This window comes from Erythrolamprus reginae, chromosome Z (genome assembly GCF_031021105.1).
Source record: "Erythrolamprus reginae isolate rEryReg1 chromosome Z, rEryReg1.hap1, whole genome shotgun sequence".
Classification (NCBI taxonomy): domain Eukaryota; kingdom Metazoa; phylum Chordata; class Lepidosauria; order Squamata; family Dipsadidae; genus Erythrolamprus; species Erythrolamprus reginae.
Window position 1 is genome coordinate 147,412,028 of NC_091963.1, and position 18,878 is coordinate 147,430,905.

The 18,878-nt window shown below is 43.2% G+C and overlaps 1 protein-coding gene across 1 annotated transcript in view; it reads right to left on the minus strand.

Annotated features, from left to right (window-relative positions):
- Positions 1-18,878, minus strand: part of LOC139175781 (myosin-6-like) — a 79,234-nt gene that overhangs the window by 46,592 nt on the left and 13,764 nt on the right. The window contains exons 9-17 of the mRNA XM_070767064.1: positions 17,083-17,186; positions 16,835-16,973; positions 15,444-15,562; positions 9,713-9,862; positions 9,423-9,593; positions 6,541-6,850; positions 4,969-5,042; positions 3,587-3,674; positions 1,033-1,150 (exon numbers count right to left, since the gene is read on the minus strand). Coding sequence (XP_070623165.1) covers positions 1,033-1,150; positions 3,587-3,674; positions 4,969-5,042; positions 6,541-6,850; positions 9,423-9,593; positions 9,713-9,862; positions 15,444-15,562; positions 16,835-16,973; positions 17,083-17,186 — 1,273 coding nt within the window. The remainder of the gene's footprint in view (positions 1-1,032; positions 1,151-3,586; positions 3,675-4,968; positions 5,043-6,540; positions 6,851-9,422; positions 9,594-9,712; positions 9,863-15,443; positions 15,563-16,834; positions 16,974-17,082; positions 17,187-18,878) is intronic.

An 18,878-nucleotide genomic window follows, 5' to 3' on the forward strand; every position in this document is an offset into this window, starting at 1 on the left:
ACCAACCACGTCTACTGGGAGTTTGTTCCAAGGATCTACTACTCTTTCAGTAAAATAATATTTTCTTATATTATATTTTGATCTTTCCCCCAACTAACTTCAGATTGTGTCCCCTTGTTCTCGTGTTCACTTTCCTATTAAAAACACTTCCCTCCTGGACCTTATTTAACCCTTTAACATATTTAAATGTTTCGATCATGTCCCCCCTTTTCCTCCTGTCCTTCAGACTATTCAGATTGAGTTCATTAAGTGTTTCCTGATACGTTTTATGCTTAAGACCTTCCACCATTCTTGTAGCCCGTCTTTGGACCCGTTCAATTTTGTCAATATCTTTTTGTAGGTGAGGTCTCCAGAACTGAACACAGTATTATTCCAAATGGGGTCTCACCAGCGCTCTATATAGCGGGATCATAATCTCCCTCTTCCTGCTTGTTATACCTCTAGCTATGCAGCCAAGCGTAGTGGTAAGTGGTATTAACACTTCATGCGATCTTGATTCTATCTCTTGATTAGATAGTCTGAGCTGATCCGTCAGAGGGAGCTATTGAGTGCCAGAGGAACGGGATTTACCTCAGGGGTGAAATAATAATAATAATAATAATAATAATTAATAATAATAATAATAATAATTTATTAGATTTGTATGCCGCCCCTCTCCGAAGACTCGGGGCGGCTCACAACAAACGATAAAACAATATATATAGGCACAAATCTAATATTAAGAAGAAAAAAAACTAAAAACCCTATCATAATTAAAAACCAAACAGCACATACATACTACTAGTTTGCTACTAGTTTGGGTCAGTTCGAGCGAAATGGTAGCGGCGGCCACCGATGATTCAGAGAACTGGTAGCGGCAACAGCACAAGGCTCCACTCACCTGCCCAGATGTTACCATTTTCTCTTTTTTTAACAAGAAAGTGGTGTTCTTTTTTAACAAGAAAAAAATATATCTTTTTTTTCCCGCTCTTTTTGAAAGAGCGACTCTTCCGAACTGGTACGGAAAATAAGTTGATTTCCCCGCTGACTCACCTTTGCCTGAAATCCCCGTAGAGGATCCGGTTGGGGAATCCTTTCCGACAGATCCGGATCCCCTCCAGAACGCCATTGCAACGTAACTGGTGCATGACCAAGGGGTTGTCCATCACACCTGAGGAAGAAAACGAGAGACAGAGAGAAATGAAATGGGGGAAAAATATATATTACTGCCAGTATTGGACGGTCTGGTACACCGGCCCGGTAGGAAAACTTGAGAGGTGCACGCATCTCCGTGTCCCAACATGTGCACATGTGCGCCCGCATTAGATTCGGCTTCTGCGCATGTACAGGGAGAAAAATCTAATGCAAAGACGTGTGTGAGTATGTGATTTTGCCAATTTTCAACTAGTTTTTTGCTTCCGTGACCTTGCGGGAGATTTCGCTTCCTGCCGACTCGTGCGTGACCGTGCCGGTCACCAGGAGTACACTGGTAGTGCCAGTGATACGGAGGCCTTCACTGATTAATGCCCCTTAGAAAGATCCCTCCGAGGTCCATAGTCTCCATTCACACAATCAACACTGAACCTGGATGGCATACCTCCCACAATGGTGGGTTTGCATAATCGCCAGTGCTCAACGAATGGAAGAATAGTCTAGATTGTGCAACCTGCAGTCACAAAGAGATATAGTTCTTAACTTACAGTCACAGTTGATCCCTAAATGTCCATTGCTAAATGAGACAGTTGTTTATGAATTTTATTTGGCTGCCGATCAGTTTCCGGTCACAATGCAAAGTGTTGGTTATGACCTATAAAGCCCTACATGGCATCAGAGCAGAATACCTCCGGGACCGCCTTCTGCCGCACGAATCCCAGCGACCGATTAGGTCCCATAGAGTTGGCCTTCTCCAGGTCCCGTCGACTAAACAATGCCATCTGGCGGGACCCAGGGGAAGAGCCTTCTCTGTGGTGGCCCTGACCCTCTGGAATCAACTCCCCCTCGAGATTAGGATTGCCCCCACCCTCCTTGCTTTTCGCAAACTGTTGCCAGGCATGGGGAAATTGATTCCCCCAGGCCGTTTCTGTTTTATGTATGGTTTGTTTGGGTTGTATGATTGTTTTTAATTAAGGGTTTTAAAACTGTTTTTGCTTTTAACATTGGATTTGTATATTATATTACTGTTGTGAGCCGCTCCGAGCCCTCGGAGAGGGGCAGCATACAAATCTAATAAATTATTAATTATTATAATTATTATTATTATTATTATTATTATTAAATTATTTATTTATTTATTTATTGGATTTGTATGCCGCCCCTCTCTGAGCTTTTGCAACTTTTTACAACCTTCCCTGCCACAGTTGTTAAGTGAACCACAGTTGTTCTCAAGTTAGGAAAATAGTAGTTAACTTACTTCCCCTTTGTTGTAGGACAGTGATGGCAAACATTTTTTTGGCCCATGTGACAAAAGGGTGTGCGCGCGCATGCGAATGCCCACTTCCTCCCCACACACATGTGCTGCCCCTGCGCATGCACATAACCCCCCCAATCCCTGTGCATGTGCACAGGCCTCAGTGAAGCCTAGGACAGTGAAAAAATGGCCAGATGGACAAACCAGAAGTTTGGAAAAATGGACTTCCTCTTTGCCCGCTTTGCTCTTTTTCGCACTCTGGAGCCTTTAGGGAAGCTTACTGAAGTCCCGGAGTGCGAAAAACAGCACAACGGGCAAACCGGAAGTTAGTTTTTCCGAACTTCCGGTTTACCTGTTGGGCTGTTTTTTGCACTCTGCTTCAGCTTGCTTATCGAGGAAGACTTCTAGGCATTTTGCCAAGCCTTTAAAACTTCGCGAGATAACAAGGAAGAATCGCATTGCTCTGATTTAAGACTTTGCTGAACTTATTCCAGCTGCTAATGACAATTAATTAGCATGTAAGTTGATTTCCCTGCTGAAATATTGGATTTGTACATTGTATATTATGTTGTGAGCCGCCCCAAGTCTTCGGAGAGGGGCGGCATACAAATGTAATAATTTATTATTATTATTATTATTATTATTATTATTATTATTATTATCATCTTGGGTTTTTTGTAAAAAAAAGATTGCCTTTCGATTTGTGTGTATGAGTGTTTTGTGTGTGTGTGTGTATGTCTCCACTACAAAGCCAGCTATTAATAGTGGTTTATTGATTAAATTAAGTCCATCCATTGTTACGTTCATAATTTGGGCAGACAGCCTTCCATCTTGCTGTAAAAACACACACGATCCATGCATTTTTTCCCCCACTGAATTTTACAGGAGGATCCATGCAGTTTCTGTGTGTGTGTGTGTGTGTGTATGTGTGTGAGTGTGTATGTGAGAGAGATTTGGGTCCATGCCCTGACCCTTGACCCTGTAACTTCCTGGAAAGGAGGAAGCACTTCCTTTTTCACATTTCCTTCCTGGTTGTTCAGCCTGTTGTTAAGCCGGAAACTTGGAAGAGGAGAAGCAGCGTCGTTCCCAGCTGATTCCCTCAACCCAGCCGAAGGAATCTTGTGGGCAAGAGTTCCCCAGACTGAATGCGTGGCTGCCCCACCCACTCAACTGATGCCTTTGGTTCCCCTATTGGATTACCGGGGGACTTTCGCTCGTTAGGGATGATGCACCGGACGAAATGAGGGTGGGTGGTCTTGAGGTTGGCCATCAACTTGTTGAGGTTCTCCTGCCAGAGGAAAAGGAGAGGGGGAGGGGAAGAAGAAAGGAAGGAAAGAAGGAAAGAAGGAAAGAAGGAAAGAAGGAAAGAAGGAAAGAAGGAAAGAAGGAAAGAAGGAAAGAAGGAAAGAAGGAAAGAAGGAAAGAAGGAAAGAAGGAAAGAAGGAGAGAAGGAGAGAAGGAGAGGAGAGAAGGAAAGAAGGAAAGAAGGAAAGAAGGAAAGAAGGAAAGACGGAAAGAAGGAAAGAAGGAAAGAAGGAAAAAAGGAAAGAAGGAAAAAAGGAAAAAAGGAAGGTGGAACGGAGACACAGTGGGAGGGAAGGAAGATAGGAGGGAGGGAAGGAGAGATGAGAGAGAAGGAACAGAGGGAGGGAGGAGATGAGAAGAGGAAGAAAGGAAGGAAGAGATTGATGGAGGGAAGGAGGAAGGAGGGAGGGAGGGAAGGGGAGAAGAAGAGAGAGAAGGAGAAGTAACAGAGGGAGGGAAAGGAGATGAGACGAGGAAGAAAGGAAGGAGAAAGAAAGAGGAAAGATGGAGGGAGGGAAAGAATGTGGGTGAGCGGAAGGACAGAAGGAAGGAGAGAGGAGGAGAGATAAAGGGAAGGAGGGAGGGAGGAGAGAATGAGAGAGGAGGAGGAAGAGAGGGAAAGAAGGACAATGATAGAAGGAAGGAAAGAGGAGAGATGGAGAAGAGAGGAAAGAAGGTGGGAAAGAGAAAGGAAAGGGGGGAGGAAAGAAAGGAAGAAAGGAAGGAGAGAGGAGAGATGGATGGAGGGAAAAAGATGGGAGAATGGAAGGAAAGAAGGAAGGAGAGGAGGAGGAGAGAGAGGGGGAGAGAGAGAGAAATGTTAATTGTTTTTCCTTGCAAATCCCAGTAAGGTAGAAACCAACGAACCTGCATGGCCCTCAACTCCCAGCATCCCCCAGCCGGCACGCCAAGTTTGGGTGGCCCTGAGACACAGCAATGTCCCAAAACCCCAGCTGTGGGTTCTAGTCCAGTGTTTCCCAACCTTGGCAACTTGAAGATATCTGGACTTCAACTCCCAGAATTACCCAGCCAGCATTCGCTGGCTGGGGAATTCTGGGTGTTGAAGTCCAAATATCTTCAAGTTGCCAAGGTTGGGAAACACTGAAAGCGTGGCATCCAAACGTCCCTAAATAGGATGGCGTAGCGACTACCAGTTCGCCAACCAGATAAAAACATGCACCTCTGAATGCCCCCAGCCCCAAGGTTTCCCCATGGCTGCCCTTCAAAGGATAGGTAGGGGCCCCCCTTCTTCATCCTCGGGGGTTCCTGCCTCGTACCCGGTGAAGCGCTGAGACCGTCTGGAAGGAGGAGCCTTTCTTCTTGGAGCCCTTCCCCTTCCCGCCGTCTCCGCCTGAGGGGAAACAAGAGAAGGTTGACGGAAGGAGGCCGCGGCAGGACCCCCTCTCATCTGCACCAGCATAGGGAGTCCTCCACTTACAGCGATTTGCTTAGTGACCAAAGTTACGACGACCTTGAAACAAGTGATTTTACAACTACATCTCACACTTATGAGCTTTCCTCTTCTTTCCTTTTTCAATCTTTGTTACTTTATTCCTTTTTATCTATCTTCCTTTCCTTTTTCTATCTTCCTTTCCTCTTTTCTATCTTCCTATCTTTTCCTATCTTCCTTTTTTTCTTTTCCTTTCCTTTTTTTATCTTCCCTTCCTTTTTCTATCTTCGTTTCCTTTCTTTTTTCCGTTCCTTTCCATTTTTCTATCTTCCTTTCTTTTTCTTTCAGCCTTTCTTTTCCTTTTTCTATCTTCTTTTCCTTTTAATATTCCTTTGTTCCTTTCCTTTTTATCTATCTTCCTTTCCTTTATCTATCCTCTTTTCCTCTTTTCTATCTTCCTATCCTTTTCCTACCTTCCTTTTTCTTTTCCTTTCCTTTTCTTATCTTCCTTTCCTTTTTCTATCTTTGTTTCCTTTTTTCTATCTTCCTTTCTTTTCCATTTTCTATCTTCTTTTCTTTTTAATATTCCTTTGTTCCTTTCCTTTTTATCTATCTTCCTTTCCTTTTTCTATCTTCCTTTTTCTTTTCCTTTCCTTTTCTTATCTTCCTATCCTTTCTTTTTTCCATTCCTTTCCATTTTTCTATCTTCCTTTTTCTTTTAGCCTTTCTTTTCCTTTTTCTATCTTATTTTCCTTTTAATATTCCTTTGTTCCTTTCCTTTTTCTATCTTTCCTTTCCTTTCTTCTCCTCTCTTCTCCTCCCCTTCCCCTCTCCTCTCCTCTCTCCCTCCCTCCCTCATTCCTTATTTATGGCTTTCTAAATTAGACTCCACCACTTTCTGGTTTGTGTCTCTTCTAATTGTCCTCCAGGGCATTTCCGAGATAGTATGAGTTCTCAACAGCAGAAGACAAGACCCTCAACATTGGAAGCTGGTGAGCAAAGAAATCTCACACAGCCACATGTCCACTTACAATATTTCACTTCCTGCACATGCATAGAAGCCAAATCTCGCTTGGATGCACATCCCTGCTGGACGCATGCACCCACTGGTCATCTAGAGCTGCACATGCATTGTACCGGTAGCCGCGGTAAGTAGGAGCCCCTACCTGCATACATACCACCATCACATCACATGCAATTTGACCCTCTGTGCATGTGTAAAAGGCTTTACTCATGAGCAGAGGGTTAAAAATAATGGCAGAATCTGGGCGAGTAAGTGGAACACTGTGCTGCCGTCACTACCGGTCCTCCAAACCACCAGTGGCTACCGCTACTGGTATGCCCGAACAAGGCCGAATCGGTAGCATTTCACCCCTGGTCCAGGCCACCCCTGGAGACGCAGAAGGTCCAAGCCAGTCAAGACAAAATTCTCCCTTTCCTCTTCCTTCCCCAATCTCACCTGCCTCGCTGCCAGCGTAGCTCGAGAAGAGCGTGGCCAGAAGCTTCAGGGCCGATTTCTGGAAGAGTCCCACCACGGTCTCGTTGAGAGGGTCCTTGTTCTTCACTAACCACCCGTTGATGTTGTAGTCCACGGTGCCAGCGTAGTGGACCAGGGCGAAATGCGCCTCTGGTTTCCCTTTGGTGTTGCGAGCTTTTGCGAAGTTGGAGGACTTGCCCAAGTGGTTATCGTAGAGTTTGGCCTTGAAGGTCATGTCGCTGGCTTTGGGGAACATGCATTCTTCTTCAAGGATGGACATGATGCCCAGAGGCTGAGACGAAAGGAGGGAAAGAGACAACAATGAGGACAGAAAGGGTGGGAAATTTTAAACTGGACAGCTATTTCCCAGAAATGGTGCAGGGTATAGTCACAATTCAAAGTGTTGGTTATGACCTTTAAAGCCCTTCATGACATTGGACCAGAATATCTCCGAGACCGCCTTCTGCTGCACGAATCCCAGCGACCGATTAGGTCCCACAGAGTGGGCCTTCTCCGGGTCCCGTCAACTAAACAATGTCGGTTGGCGGGCCCCAGGGGAAGAGCCTTCTCTGTGGCGGCCCCGACTCTCTGGAACCAGCTCCCCCGAGAGATTAGAACTGCCCCTACTCTCCTTGCCTTTCGTAAGCTCCTTAAAACCCACCTTTGTTGTCAGGCATGGGGGAATTGAAACATCTCCCCCGGGCATATACAATTTATGCATGGTATGTTTGCATGTATGTTTGCTTAGTAAATGGGGTTTTAAAAATATTTTAAATTATAATTATTAGATTTGTCATGAACTGTTTTATTTTGTTGTGAGCCGCCCCGAGTCTATGGAGAGGGGCGGCATACAAATGTAATAAATAATAATAATAATAATAATAATAATAATAATAATAATAATAATAATAATAGGGCAGGGGTGTCAAATTCAAGGCCTGTGAGTTGGATCAGGCTTGCAGGGTGCTTAAATCTGGCCCATGGGGCTGAGCTGGAAATATAAAAGGACTGGCCCATGGTGCCTCTGCTGGCTGAAAAATAGGCCCCATGTGGCACTGATGTAACCCATTTTCAACCTCCATAGCCTCCAGTAGCATTCTGCCAGCTGACAACGAACCACACAGGGCCCATTTTGGGCCGTCAGAGTTCTGCAGGAGGACTGGATTGGATTGGATTACAATTATGTGGCTTCAAGTAAGTGCCTAATCTGGATAGAAAACAAGCAACCTCCTGTGTTAATACTTCTCTTTAATGCCAGATGTTACATACTGTAGATCCATTTAAATCTACAATCAACCGTCTATCATTGACAGCTGTTTCTATTTGCTATCCTGGAAATTTACTTCTGCTGTTAGATCTTGCATTATCATTTATGCTATTGTATTTTTATTCTGCAACTACCGATAAAAATACAATAGCATAAATAGCTTTTCTGGCGGGAAAAGCAATTTACTATTTAAACCATGGGGTATAACTTTAGAAATAAAAAGTTTAGGGGGGGGATGAAGAATAAGTAACAAATGTTCGCCCGTCATATCTAGTAGAAGAGATGGGAAAATGGTTATAGTAAAGAACTGGGGAAAGAAAGAAGAGAAAGAGGAAAAAATGTATTTTGAGCCTGGGTCAAAGGCCCAGCATGGCCAAGCCCATCACAGGCCACACCCCCTTCCCCCAGCCCTCCAAGGTCAAATATGACATTGACACTGTCCTTGGTGAAATCGCATTTGACACCTGCGGTATGGGAACTCCTGCTTGAAAAGTGGGGTTATATTGTTTATCTATCTATCTATCTATCTATCTATCTATCTATCTATCTATCTATCTATCTATCTATCTATTTATTGGATTTATACAGTACGTCACCCCTCTCTAAGGACTTGGGGTGTCTTACAACATATATATAAAAAATAAAATATCATAAATCCAATTATAAGATTAACTAACAAATCTAAAATCCCAATTCCTTAAATATCAATCGCTCTCATTCAAACAAGATAACATGCATTCCATTCATTAACCAGGGGCTAATATTATTATTATTGTTGTTATTATTGTTGTTGTTGTTGTTGTTATTATTATTATTATTAATCAGATTTGTATGCCACCATTTTCCTAAAACTTGGTGCAACTCACAGAATAAATATAGAAACAAAGCATACAAAACAAATCTAATACATTAAAAAACTACAGCTAAAAACCCTATATGTTACTCAGTCAGACAATCCAATGAATAATATCTAATGGTCCCAGGCCTGTTGGCACAAGTGAATCTTCAAGCTCTTGGGGGAGGGTGAGAGCAGTACGAATCTCTAGGGAAAGTGGTTCCAGAGGACCAGAGCCGCCACAGAGAAGGCTCTTCCCCTAGCTCCTGCCAAGTGACGTTGTCTAGTTGACAGGACCTGGAGAAGGCCGTCTCTGTGGGACCTGACCGATCGCTGGGACTCTTATGGCAGAAGGCGGTCCTGTAAGTAATCTGGCCCGACGCCACGTAGGGCTTTTACCAACACTTTGAATTGTGTCCAGACACCAATCAGCAACCAATACAGCCCATGGAGGGCTGGAGAAACATGGGTGTACATAGGAAGTCCATGACCACTCACGCAACTGCATTTTGCATGATCTATCATTTCCGAATGCTCTTCAAAGGATTGGATTAGAAGACCTCCAAAATCCCTTACAACTCTATTAATTTGTTAAACCAGAAGAATCAGATCTTCCTAGAATCTGTAACCTCTTTCTTCTGCTCTCAGGTTATCGAGGGGTTGTGTGTCTGCCCTCCAAACTGTCGTTCAGAAAAGCTGACCTGAGATGCGCTTCGGAGAAACAATGATGGAGGATTAAACCCAATTTTCCCCACAGTTTACCTTCTCAATCAGGTCAATGCAGGCCTGGAGGTCCATGCCAAAGTCAATGAACACCCATTCGATGCCCTCCTTCTTGTACTCCTCTTGTTCCAGCACAAACATGTGGTGGTTGAAGAACTGTTGCAGCTTCTCGTTGGTGAAGTTGATGCACAGCTGCTCAAAGCTGTTGAACTGGGAGGGGAAATTGTGGGTAGGGGAAACAAAATTATGGACCATGCAAAGTCAACCCACCAATGTAAGTTGCATCGGCCTCACCCTGTTCCCTGTAGACATGGTTGCAATGAACTTACGTCAAAAATCTCAAATCCTGCTATGTCCAACACGCCGATGAAATATTGCCGAGGTTGCTTGGTCTCCAAAGAGTTGTTGATTCTGATGACCATCCAACTGAACATTTTCTCATACACGGACTTGGCCAAGGCCCCTATGGAATAATATACCTGGGTGGACAAGAGAGATCAGATATAGTGACACATTAGAATAATCCACTCGCAACAGAATACCTTATTCCACCAGACATGAAATACTGCAATTAGACAGATAGCGGCCGGGCCGGTCACAGACAGCAGGCGGGCCGGATGCGGCCCATGGGCCACACCTTGCCCAGGTCTAATGTAGGGTCTCCAGCTTGGGTGGTGATCTGGACTAGATGGCTTACAAGGTCCCTTTCAACTCTGTTCATCAGTATAATCTGTAAAATAAGGACCCCTCTCTTCTTCTAATTTCCCACAATGACCCAGGATTCTGCTCTACTAGAACATTGTGGGACAAGGGAAAGGCTACCTCCATCTCTCTTAAAAGCCCTTCCCAGGCCTCAAATGGCCCTGATTTAGCAATGGCATTTCGATCCCCTTTTGGCATTTCGACCCCTTCTTGATCTTCTGAAAGAACGCGAGAGCCAAATCGGCTGAAGCCAATGTTGGTTTAGCTCCCCCACAGTCGGACAGTCGCCTCCCTAAAGCCAATAATCGGAGATTAAGAATAGCAAACTTCCTCTAATCCTGCGAGCAACCCTCTTATTGATCGATACTTCTATCTAAACCCCTGGAATGCAAATCTGGCAGAAAAACAAATCTATCAGGATTTTAAGACAGGATTTTAAGACATGAATAAAAGAGAGATAAATCCCGTCTGGGATCATCTCAGCTGCCGGTTTGCTTGTGCCTGTTAGCCGTCGGAGAGCTGGTTGTGAAGGGAGTGTGAGGCTTCGACCCCCCCGCTTGGATGCCACCATTTGGGTTCTTTTACTTTCTGCGCATGTGCAGAAGGCTTCGTGCATGTGCAGAGGGTAAAAGAACCCAAATGGCGGTGTCCGGGCCGGTGGGCGGAGCCTCACACTCCCTTCGCGAGTGGCTCTCTGATGACTGACAGGCACGAGTGAACTGGGCGCATTCCACCCCTGGATCACTTGCAATCAAAGAAATAATTTAAAAAGTTTTGAACATCCGGTTCTTATCTAGAAAAGTTCTTAAGTAGAGGCATTCTTAAGTAGAGGTACCACTGTATTTATCTCTCAATTCTCTTGTCACAGCTGAAAAATAGTTACTTATTTTAACATGATCATTGCCCTTATCACCTCCAAGTTCGTCTACTGCCATGCTCTCTATATGGGGCTACCTTTGAAAAGTGTTCGGAAACTACAAATTGCACAGAATGCAGCCTGCAATCTAGAAAAGTAATTGGATTTATATTCCAAAAATTAATTGGATTTATATGCCACCCCTCTCTGTGAACTCGGGGCAGCTTACAACATTTCAATAAATAATACAATATATAAAACACTTCTAAATCCAATTACAGTGTTCCCTCGATTTTCGCGGGTTCGAACTTCGCGAATGGCCTATACCACGGTTTTTCAAAAAATATTAATTAAAAAATACTTTGCGGGTTTTTTTCTATACCACGTTTTTTCCTGCCCGATGTTGTCATACGTCATCGCCAAACTAATAATTTTTGCAAATAAATAACAAAAAAAAATAATTATTGTTAATAAATAATTATATTTATAAATATAAAGATCACTAAGTGTCTTATTCAATGGTGAGTACCAGTAATAATGGTGAGTAAATGGTTGTTAAAGGAATGGGAAATGGTAATTTAGGGGTTTAAAGTGTTAAGGGAAGGCTTGTGATACTGTCCATAGCCAAAAATGGTGTATTTACTTCCGCATCTCTACTTCGCGGAAATTCGACTTTCGCGGGTGATCTCGGAACGCATCCCCCGCAAAAATTGAGGGAACACTGTAATAGAAATAATTAATTTAAAATATTTTTTAAAAGCTAAACATTTAAAAAACAAACATACAAATACATGCTACCGCATCGTACACATTCACTGGGCAGAGGCTGGGGTCTAATGACCCCGAGCCTGACGGCATAAATACGTTTTCAAGTTCTTACAAAAGACCAGGAAGGTGGGGGCAGTGCAAATCTCTGGGGGAAGCTGATTCTGGAGGGCCGGGGCCCCCACAAAGAAGGCTCTTCCCCTAGCACCCGCCAAATGTCATTGTCTAGTTGACGGGACCTGGAGAAGGTCGATTCTGTGGGACCTAACCGGACGCTGGGATTCGTGCGGCAGAAGGTGGTCCCGCAAGTAACCCACCCCAAAAAAAGGAATCATGAAATCAAGGCTAACTTTTTAAAAATGCTGTGCCACTTTGCGGAGAGGGGCAGTATACAAATCTAATAAATAAGTAAGTAAGTAAGTAAGTAAGTAAGTAAGTAAGTAAGTAAGTAAGTAAGTAAGTAAGTAAGTAAGTAAGTAAAGAAATAAATACTTTTTTTTTTTGCTAGAGTTGTTAAGTGAATCGCTTTCCGTTGTTAAATCAGTAACATGGTCATTAAGCGAATCCGGCTTCCCCGTTGGCTTTGCTTGTCAGAAGGTCGCAAAAGGGGGATTGTGTGACGCCCCCACCCCCGCCTGGGGTCACTGTGACCGTCGTAAATACTAGCCAGTGGGCAAATGGCTGAATTTTGATTGCATGAAATGCTGCAAAATCTGTAACTGTGAACAATGGTTGTGTGTCATTTTCTTTTAATACGGTTATAACTTTGATCGGTCACTAAATGAACAGTTGTAAGTCAAGGACCACCTATAATAAAGTGGGGGTTATTTCCCACCCGCCCAGTTTCCAGTACAGTCGTACCTCTACTTACGAATTTAATTCATTCTGTGACCAGGTTCTTAAGTAGGAAAGTTTGTAAGATGAAGCAATTTTTCCCATAAACTTATTTGTAAAAGCAAATAATGTGTGCAATTGGGGAAACCACAGGGAGGGTGGAGGCCCTGTTTCCTCCCAGGAGATTCCTAGAGAGGCCCCACGGAGGCTTCTCCCTGCCTTTTCCGGTTACAGTTTCGGAGGCTTGGATTTGTAAGTGGAAAATGCTTCTTCAGAAGAGGCAAAAAAATCTTGAACACCCGGTTCTTATCTAGAAAAGTTCATAAGTAGAGTTGTTTGTAGGTAGAGGTATCACTGTATTTGAAAGAAGAAATATCTGAGTAGGATGTCCATTTTTCAGTTTCTGGATACCCATGCCTTAGAAGGAGACAAAGCTATTAGCCAGGATTGGCAAGCTGTTGTGTATTTGTGGCGTGCTTTTGGGTTTTGGGTTCCAGCTGTCGCGGACATAGCTGAAAGACGTTGGTGGGACAGGTGTTTGCTGAGCCTGGCTGCCCCCAAATCCACAGCTTCAGTCTTTCTGCTGAGCCTGGGTTTCCACAGTAAAAGGAAAAAATTATAAGGCCTTGGTAAGGCCACACTTGAAATACTGCACCCAGTTTATATAAGATGTTGAGACTAGAAAGAGTGCAGAGAAGAGCAACAAGGAGGATCAGGGGACTGGAGGATAAAACATTTTATTTTGTTTTGTTTTATTTTATTTATTTTATTGCTTTGTCAAGTACATATTGTTGGTGTACAAAGATATAACAATGTTTATATACATGATACTAGTAAAATAGAAACATTAGAACAAGAGACGGTAGGAATTGGGTATGTCTACTCTTGTGAAAAGGATAGATGGATTGATGGATAGATAGATAGTAGGTAGGTAGGTAGGTAGGTAGGTAGGTAGGTAGGTAGAAAGATAGATAGATAGATAGATAGATAGAGAGAGAGAGAGAGAGAGAGAGAGACAGACAGACAGACACAGACAGACAGATTGATAGATAGGAAGCTGGTAGGTAGGTAGGTAGGTAGATGGATGGATGGATGTAGGTAGGTAGATAGGTAGGTAGGTAGGTAGGTAGGTAGGTAAGATAGATAGATAGGTAGATAGATAAATAGATAGACAGACAAATTGATAGGTAGGTAGGTAGATATAGACAGACAAACAGATAAGTAGATATAAAAATAGACAGACAGATGGTAGGTAGGTAGGTAGGTAGGCAGGAAGAAGACAGGCAGACAGATAGACAGGATAGATAGATAGACAGACAGACAGACAGACAGACAGACAGACAGACAGACAGACAGAGATTGATAGGGAGCTGGTAGGTAGGTAGGTAGGTAGGTAGGTAGATAGATAGATAGATAGATAGATAGATAGATAGATAGATAGATAGATAGATAGATAGATAGATAGATAGATGATTTGATTGCAAAAAATTTGACTTCAGCAACTGAGTGATCAATGCCTGGAATGCACCACCACACTCTATAGTTTCTTCCCCAAACCCCCAAAGCTTTAACCTTAGACTGTCTACCGTCAACCTCACCATATTTCTAAGAGGTGTGTAAGGGGCGTGCATAAGTGCACTAGGGTGCCTACCGTCCTTGCCCTAAAGTCCCCATCTATTTTGTAAAATATCATGTACTCAAAACTATGCTCGTACTTTTATATATGGACATTAATGTATATACAGTGCTCAAAAAAATAAAGGGAACACTCAAATAACACATCCTAGACCTGAATGAATGAAATAGTCTCATTGAATACTTCGTTCTGTTCAAACTTGAATGTGCTGATAACAAAATTAAATGGATTGTCAATCAGTGTTGCTTCCTAAGTGGACAGTTTGATTTCACAGAAGTTTGATTCACTTGAAGTTAGAAACATAGAAACATAGAAGTCTGACGGCAGAAAAAGACCTCATGGTCCATCTAGTCTGCCCTTATACTATTTTCTGTATTTTATCTTAGGATGGATATATGTTTATCCCAGGCATGTTTAAATTCAGTTACTGTGGATTTATCTACCACATCTGCTGGAAGTTTGTTCCAAGGATCTACTACTCTTTCAGTAAAATAATATTTTCTCATGTTGCTTTTGATCTTTCCCCCAACTAACTTCAGATTGTGTCCCCTTGTTCTTGTGTTCACTTTCCTATTAAAAACACTTCCCTCCTGGACCTTATTTAACCCTTTAATATATTTAAATGTTTCGATCATGTCCCCCCTTTTCCTTCTGTCCTCCAGACTATACAGATTGAGTTCATTAAGTCTTTCCTGATACGTTTTATGCTTAAGACCTTCCACCATTCTTGTAGCCCGTCTTTGGACCCGTTCAATTTTGTCAATATCTTTTTGTAGGTGAGGTCTCCAGAACTGAACACAGTATTCCAAATGTGGTCTCACCAGCATTCTATATATTAGAATGTTATATTCTGTTGTTTAAGTGTTCCCTTTATTTTTTTTGAGAAGTATACTTTATTCGTATTCATATACACACTTGACAAATAAATAATAAATAAAATAAAAATAAAAATTCAGTGGGGACGCCAGATTCACTTAACAATTGTGTCACTAACTTAAATAAATGCAGCAAATCACTTAACAAATGAGGTAAGGAAGTTCATAAAGTCACTTAGCCAATGTTCTGCACTTAGCATCATAAATTTTGGGCACAATTGTGGTCGAGGACTAGCTGTACTGAGGAAATTAGCCCTTTAAAGAATTGCAAGGTAGAAGTTCAACAGATGCTGCTTTCTCAGTTTGTGCAGCTCTGGGACAAATTTGGTCAAGTCCAAAGACTTTCCTGTGTAACAACTCCGACTGAGCCTAGGAGAAGAAAGAACCCTTACCTGTTGGACATTTTGCCCTTTGGTGACATATTCATTGCCAACCTTCACTCGGGGGTGACACAGCCCCTTGACCAAGTCGGCTGAGTTGAGACCCATCAAGTAGGCAGATTTATCCGTGGCTGGAGAATAAAAGAAATGGGTTCTGCAAATTTCATGGGAATGTAAACAAGAAAGATTCCCAACCCTGTGAAATATTCCTTGTCTGGTGTCTTTCTTCTTCTGCAACACTCAGAGAAGTCTTCCTTCAAAAAAATGTTTTTCTCAACCCCTGAAATTCCCAAGCACCGACGGAATTCTTTTTGCCAGACCCATCCTCGAATACAGCTCATCTGTTTGGAACCCATATCGCATCTCAGACATCAACACCCTTGAAAATGTCCAAAGATATTTCACCAGAAGAGCCCTTCACTCCTCCACTCGAAACAGAATACCCTACGAAAATAGACTATCTATCCTGGGCCTAGAAAGTTTAGAACTAAGACGCCTTAAACAAGATCTAAGTATTGCCCACAAGATCATATGCTGCAACGTCCTGCCTGTCGGCGACTACTTCAGCTTCAACCACAACAACACAAGAGCACACAACAGATTTAAACTTAATATTAACCGCTCCAAACTTGACTGTACAAAATATGACTTCAGTAACCGAGTTGTCGAAGCGTGGAACTCATTACCGGACTCCATGGTGTCTTCCCCAAACCCCCAACACTTTACCCTTAGACTATCTACAGTTGACCTATCCAGATTCCTAAGAGGTCAGTAAGGGGTGAGTACAAGTGCACTAGAGTGCCTTCCGTCCCCTGTCCTATTGCTCTCCTATATCTCCTATTACTTTCTTCTATTCCTATATCTCTTCTTCTATTCTTTCATTGATATGTTCTATTCCTATATCTTCTTTTCTATAATTTCTTAGATAGATTTTACTATGAGTATCTCCTCTATAACCTTCATCATGTATTTTACTATGTGTATATAGATATATACCCACTAAAACCCTCTTTGTCTATTGGACTAAATAAGTAAGTAAGTAAGTAAGTAAATAAGTAAGTAAGTAAGTAAATAAATAATAAAATTCTGCAACCAGTAGAGCCACATAACTGGAGGAGAACGTTGAGAAACCTTTTCAGACCATCTACAACCTCCATCCATTTTCCTTTTGTCCTAAGATCTATTGCTTTCTCACTGTTAGGCATGCTGTTTATATAAAGCACCACAGAGCAAACAAATAGAACAATCACCATGTGCTTTACTGCTTAACTTACTTAGAACCAAAGAGCACAGAATATATACCACAGATCCAAACTTGCAAACACTGCCATCTACTGGTTGAATACCGCTGTAGTGGTGTCATAGAAATACTGTACATTCCGATAATGAATCCCAAGACTTACCCTCAGTCCCGTCAGGCTCAGCCTGTTCTTCACGCTGCTTCTGCTTGAACTTCATGTTCCCGTAGTGCATGATGGCGCCCGTCAGCTTGTAGACACCCACTTTCTCCTCAGGGGTGAAGCCCAGGACGTCAAAGGCACTCTGAGCGGAAAAGAGGTGGGTGAGCAGAAAGAGTCAATGCCCAAGGAACGTGAAAAAGATTGATCAGCATTCCTGAAAAGTTGGTGAACATCAACCCAAATTCACTTACATCGGTAGCCATTAGCTCTTCAGAGTCGTCAATGGAGGCCACCGTTACTTCTCCTTGGGAGATGTAGTGGTAGTCGTAAGGGTTGTTGGTGACCAACAGGAGATCTGTTAGGAGAAAATAGGAGGAAAAGCAAAGTTATGAGATAACTTGTTGGCCTTCTCCGGGTCCCGTTGACAAAACAATGTCGTTTGGCGGGCCCCAGGGGAAGAGCCTTCTCTGTGGTGGCCCCAGCCCTCTGGAATCAACTCCCCCCGGAGATTAGAATGGCCCCCACCCTCCTTGTCTTTCGCAAATTAATTACTCAAGACCCACCTATATCACCAGGCATGGGGGAACTGAGACACCTCCCCCAGGCTTTTATATTTTATGTTTGGTATGCATGTGTTGTATGGTTTTAATTGTTGGGGTTTTATATATACAGTACTTTTTTAAAAATATTAGATTTGTATTACTATTATATTGTTTTTGTTATTGTTGTGAGCCGCCCCGAGTCTTCGGAGAGGGGTGGCATACAAATCTAATAAATTATTATTATTACTATTATTATTATTATTATTATTATTATTATTATTATTATTATTATTATTATTAGCTTATTCATAATAGAGGCAATCCTCAATTTACAACCACAGTTGAGGCCAACATTTCTATGGTTAAGCGAGACATTTGTTAAGTGAATTTTACGACTTTTCTTTCCGTAGTTGTTAAGTACTGTTGTCATTAAATTAATGACACAGTTTATAGATAAATCTGGTTTCTCTTTTAACATAGCTCGGAAGATCACAAAAGAGTGATCCCAGGATGCTGCAACCATCATAAATGTGAACTGCTTTTCAAGCAGCCAAATTTTGATCATGGGCAACAAGGGCAGCAGTAGGTTGGTCCCAGTTTGGGCCAGTTCTTAGAACCGGTAGTGCTGGTGGCAGGACACTTCACCCACCCACTCTGGAGTGCTTCGCCCATCTGTCCAGGACGTTCCGCCCACCTGCCTGGTATGCCCCGCCCACTTGCCCAGGACACTCCGTCCACTCACCTGGGAGGCTCTACTCACCTGCCCAGGACACTCCATCCATGTGCCCTTGATGATCTGCCCATCCGCCCTGGACACTCTGCCCACACACCCAGGATGCTCCACCCACCAGTCCAGGAACTCCACCCACACACCTCAAATGCTCCACCCACCTTCTCCAGACACTCCGCCCACCCACGTGGGACGCTTCTGTGCATGCGTATGTGCGGCCCTATTTGGACAAGGAGTCATTGCTCACAGTCACTCATGCCCTTATCACCTTGAGGTTTGATTACTGCAACGTTCTCTACATGGGGCTACCTTTGAAAAATGTTCAGAAACTTCAGATCGTGCAGAATGCGGCCGCGAGAGCCATCGTGGGACTTCCTAGATTCGCCCACGTTTCTGCAACACTCCGCAGCCTGCACTGGCTGCCGATCGGTTTCCGGTCACAATTCAAAGTGTTGGTAATGACCTTTAAAGCCCTACATGGCATTGGGCCAGAATACATCCGGAACCGCCTTCTACCGCACGAATCCCAGCGGCCGATAAGGTCCCACAGAGTTGGCCTTCTCCGGGTCCCGTCAACTAAACAATGTCGTTTGGTGGGCCCCAGGGGAAGAGCCTTCTCTGGCAGCCCCGGCCCTCTGGAATCAACTCCCCCCCAGAGATTAGAACGGCCCCCACCCTCCTTGTCTTCCGCAAATTACTCAAGACCCACCTTTATCGCCAAGCATGGGGGAGTTAAGATATTCTTTCCCCCTAGGCCATTACAAGTTGTGCATGG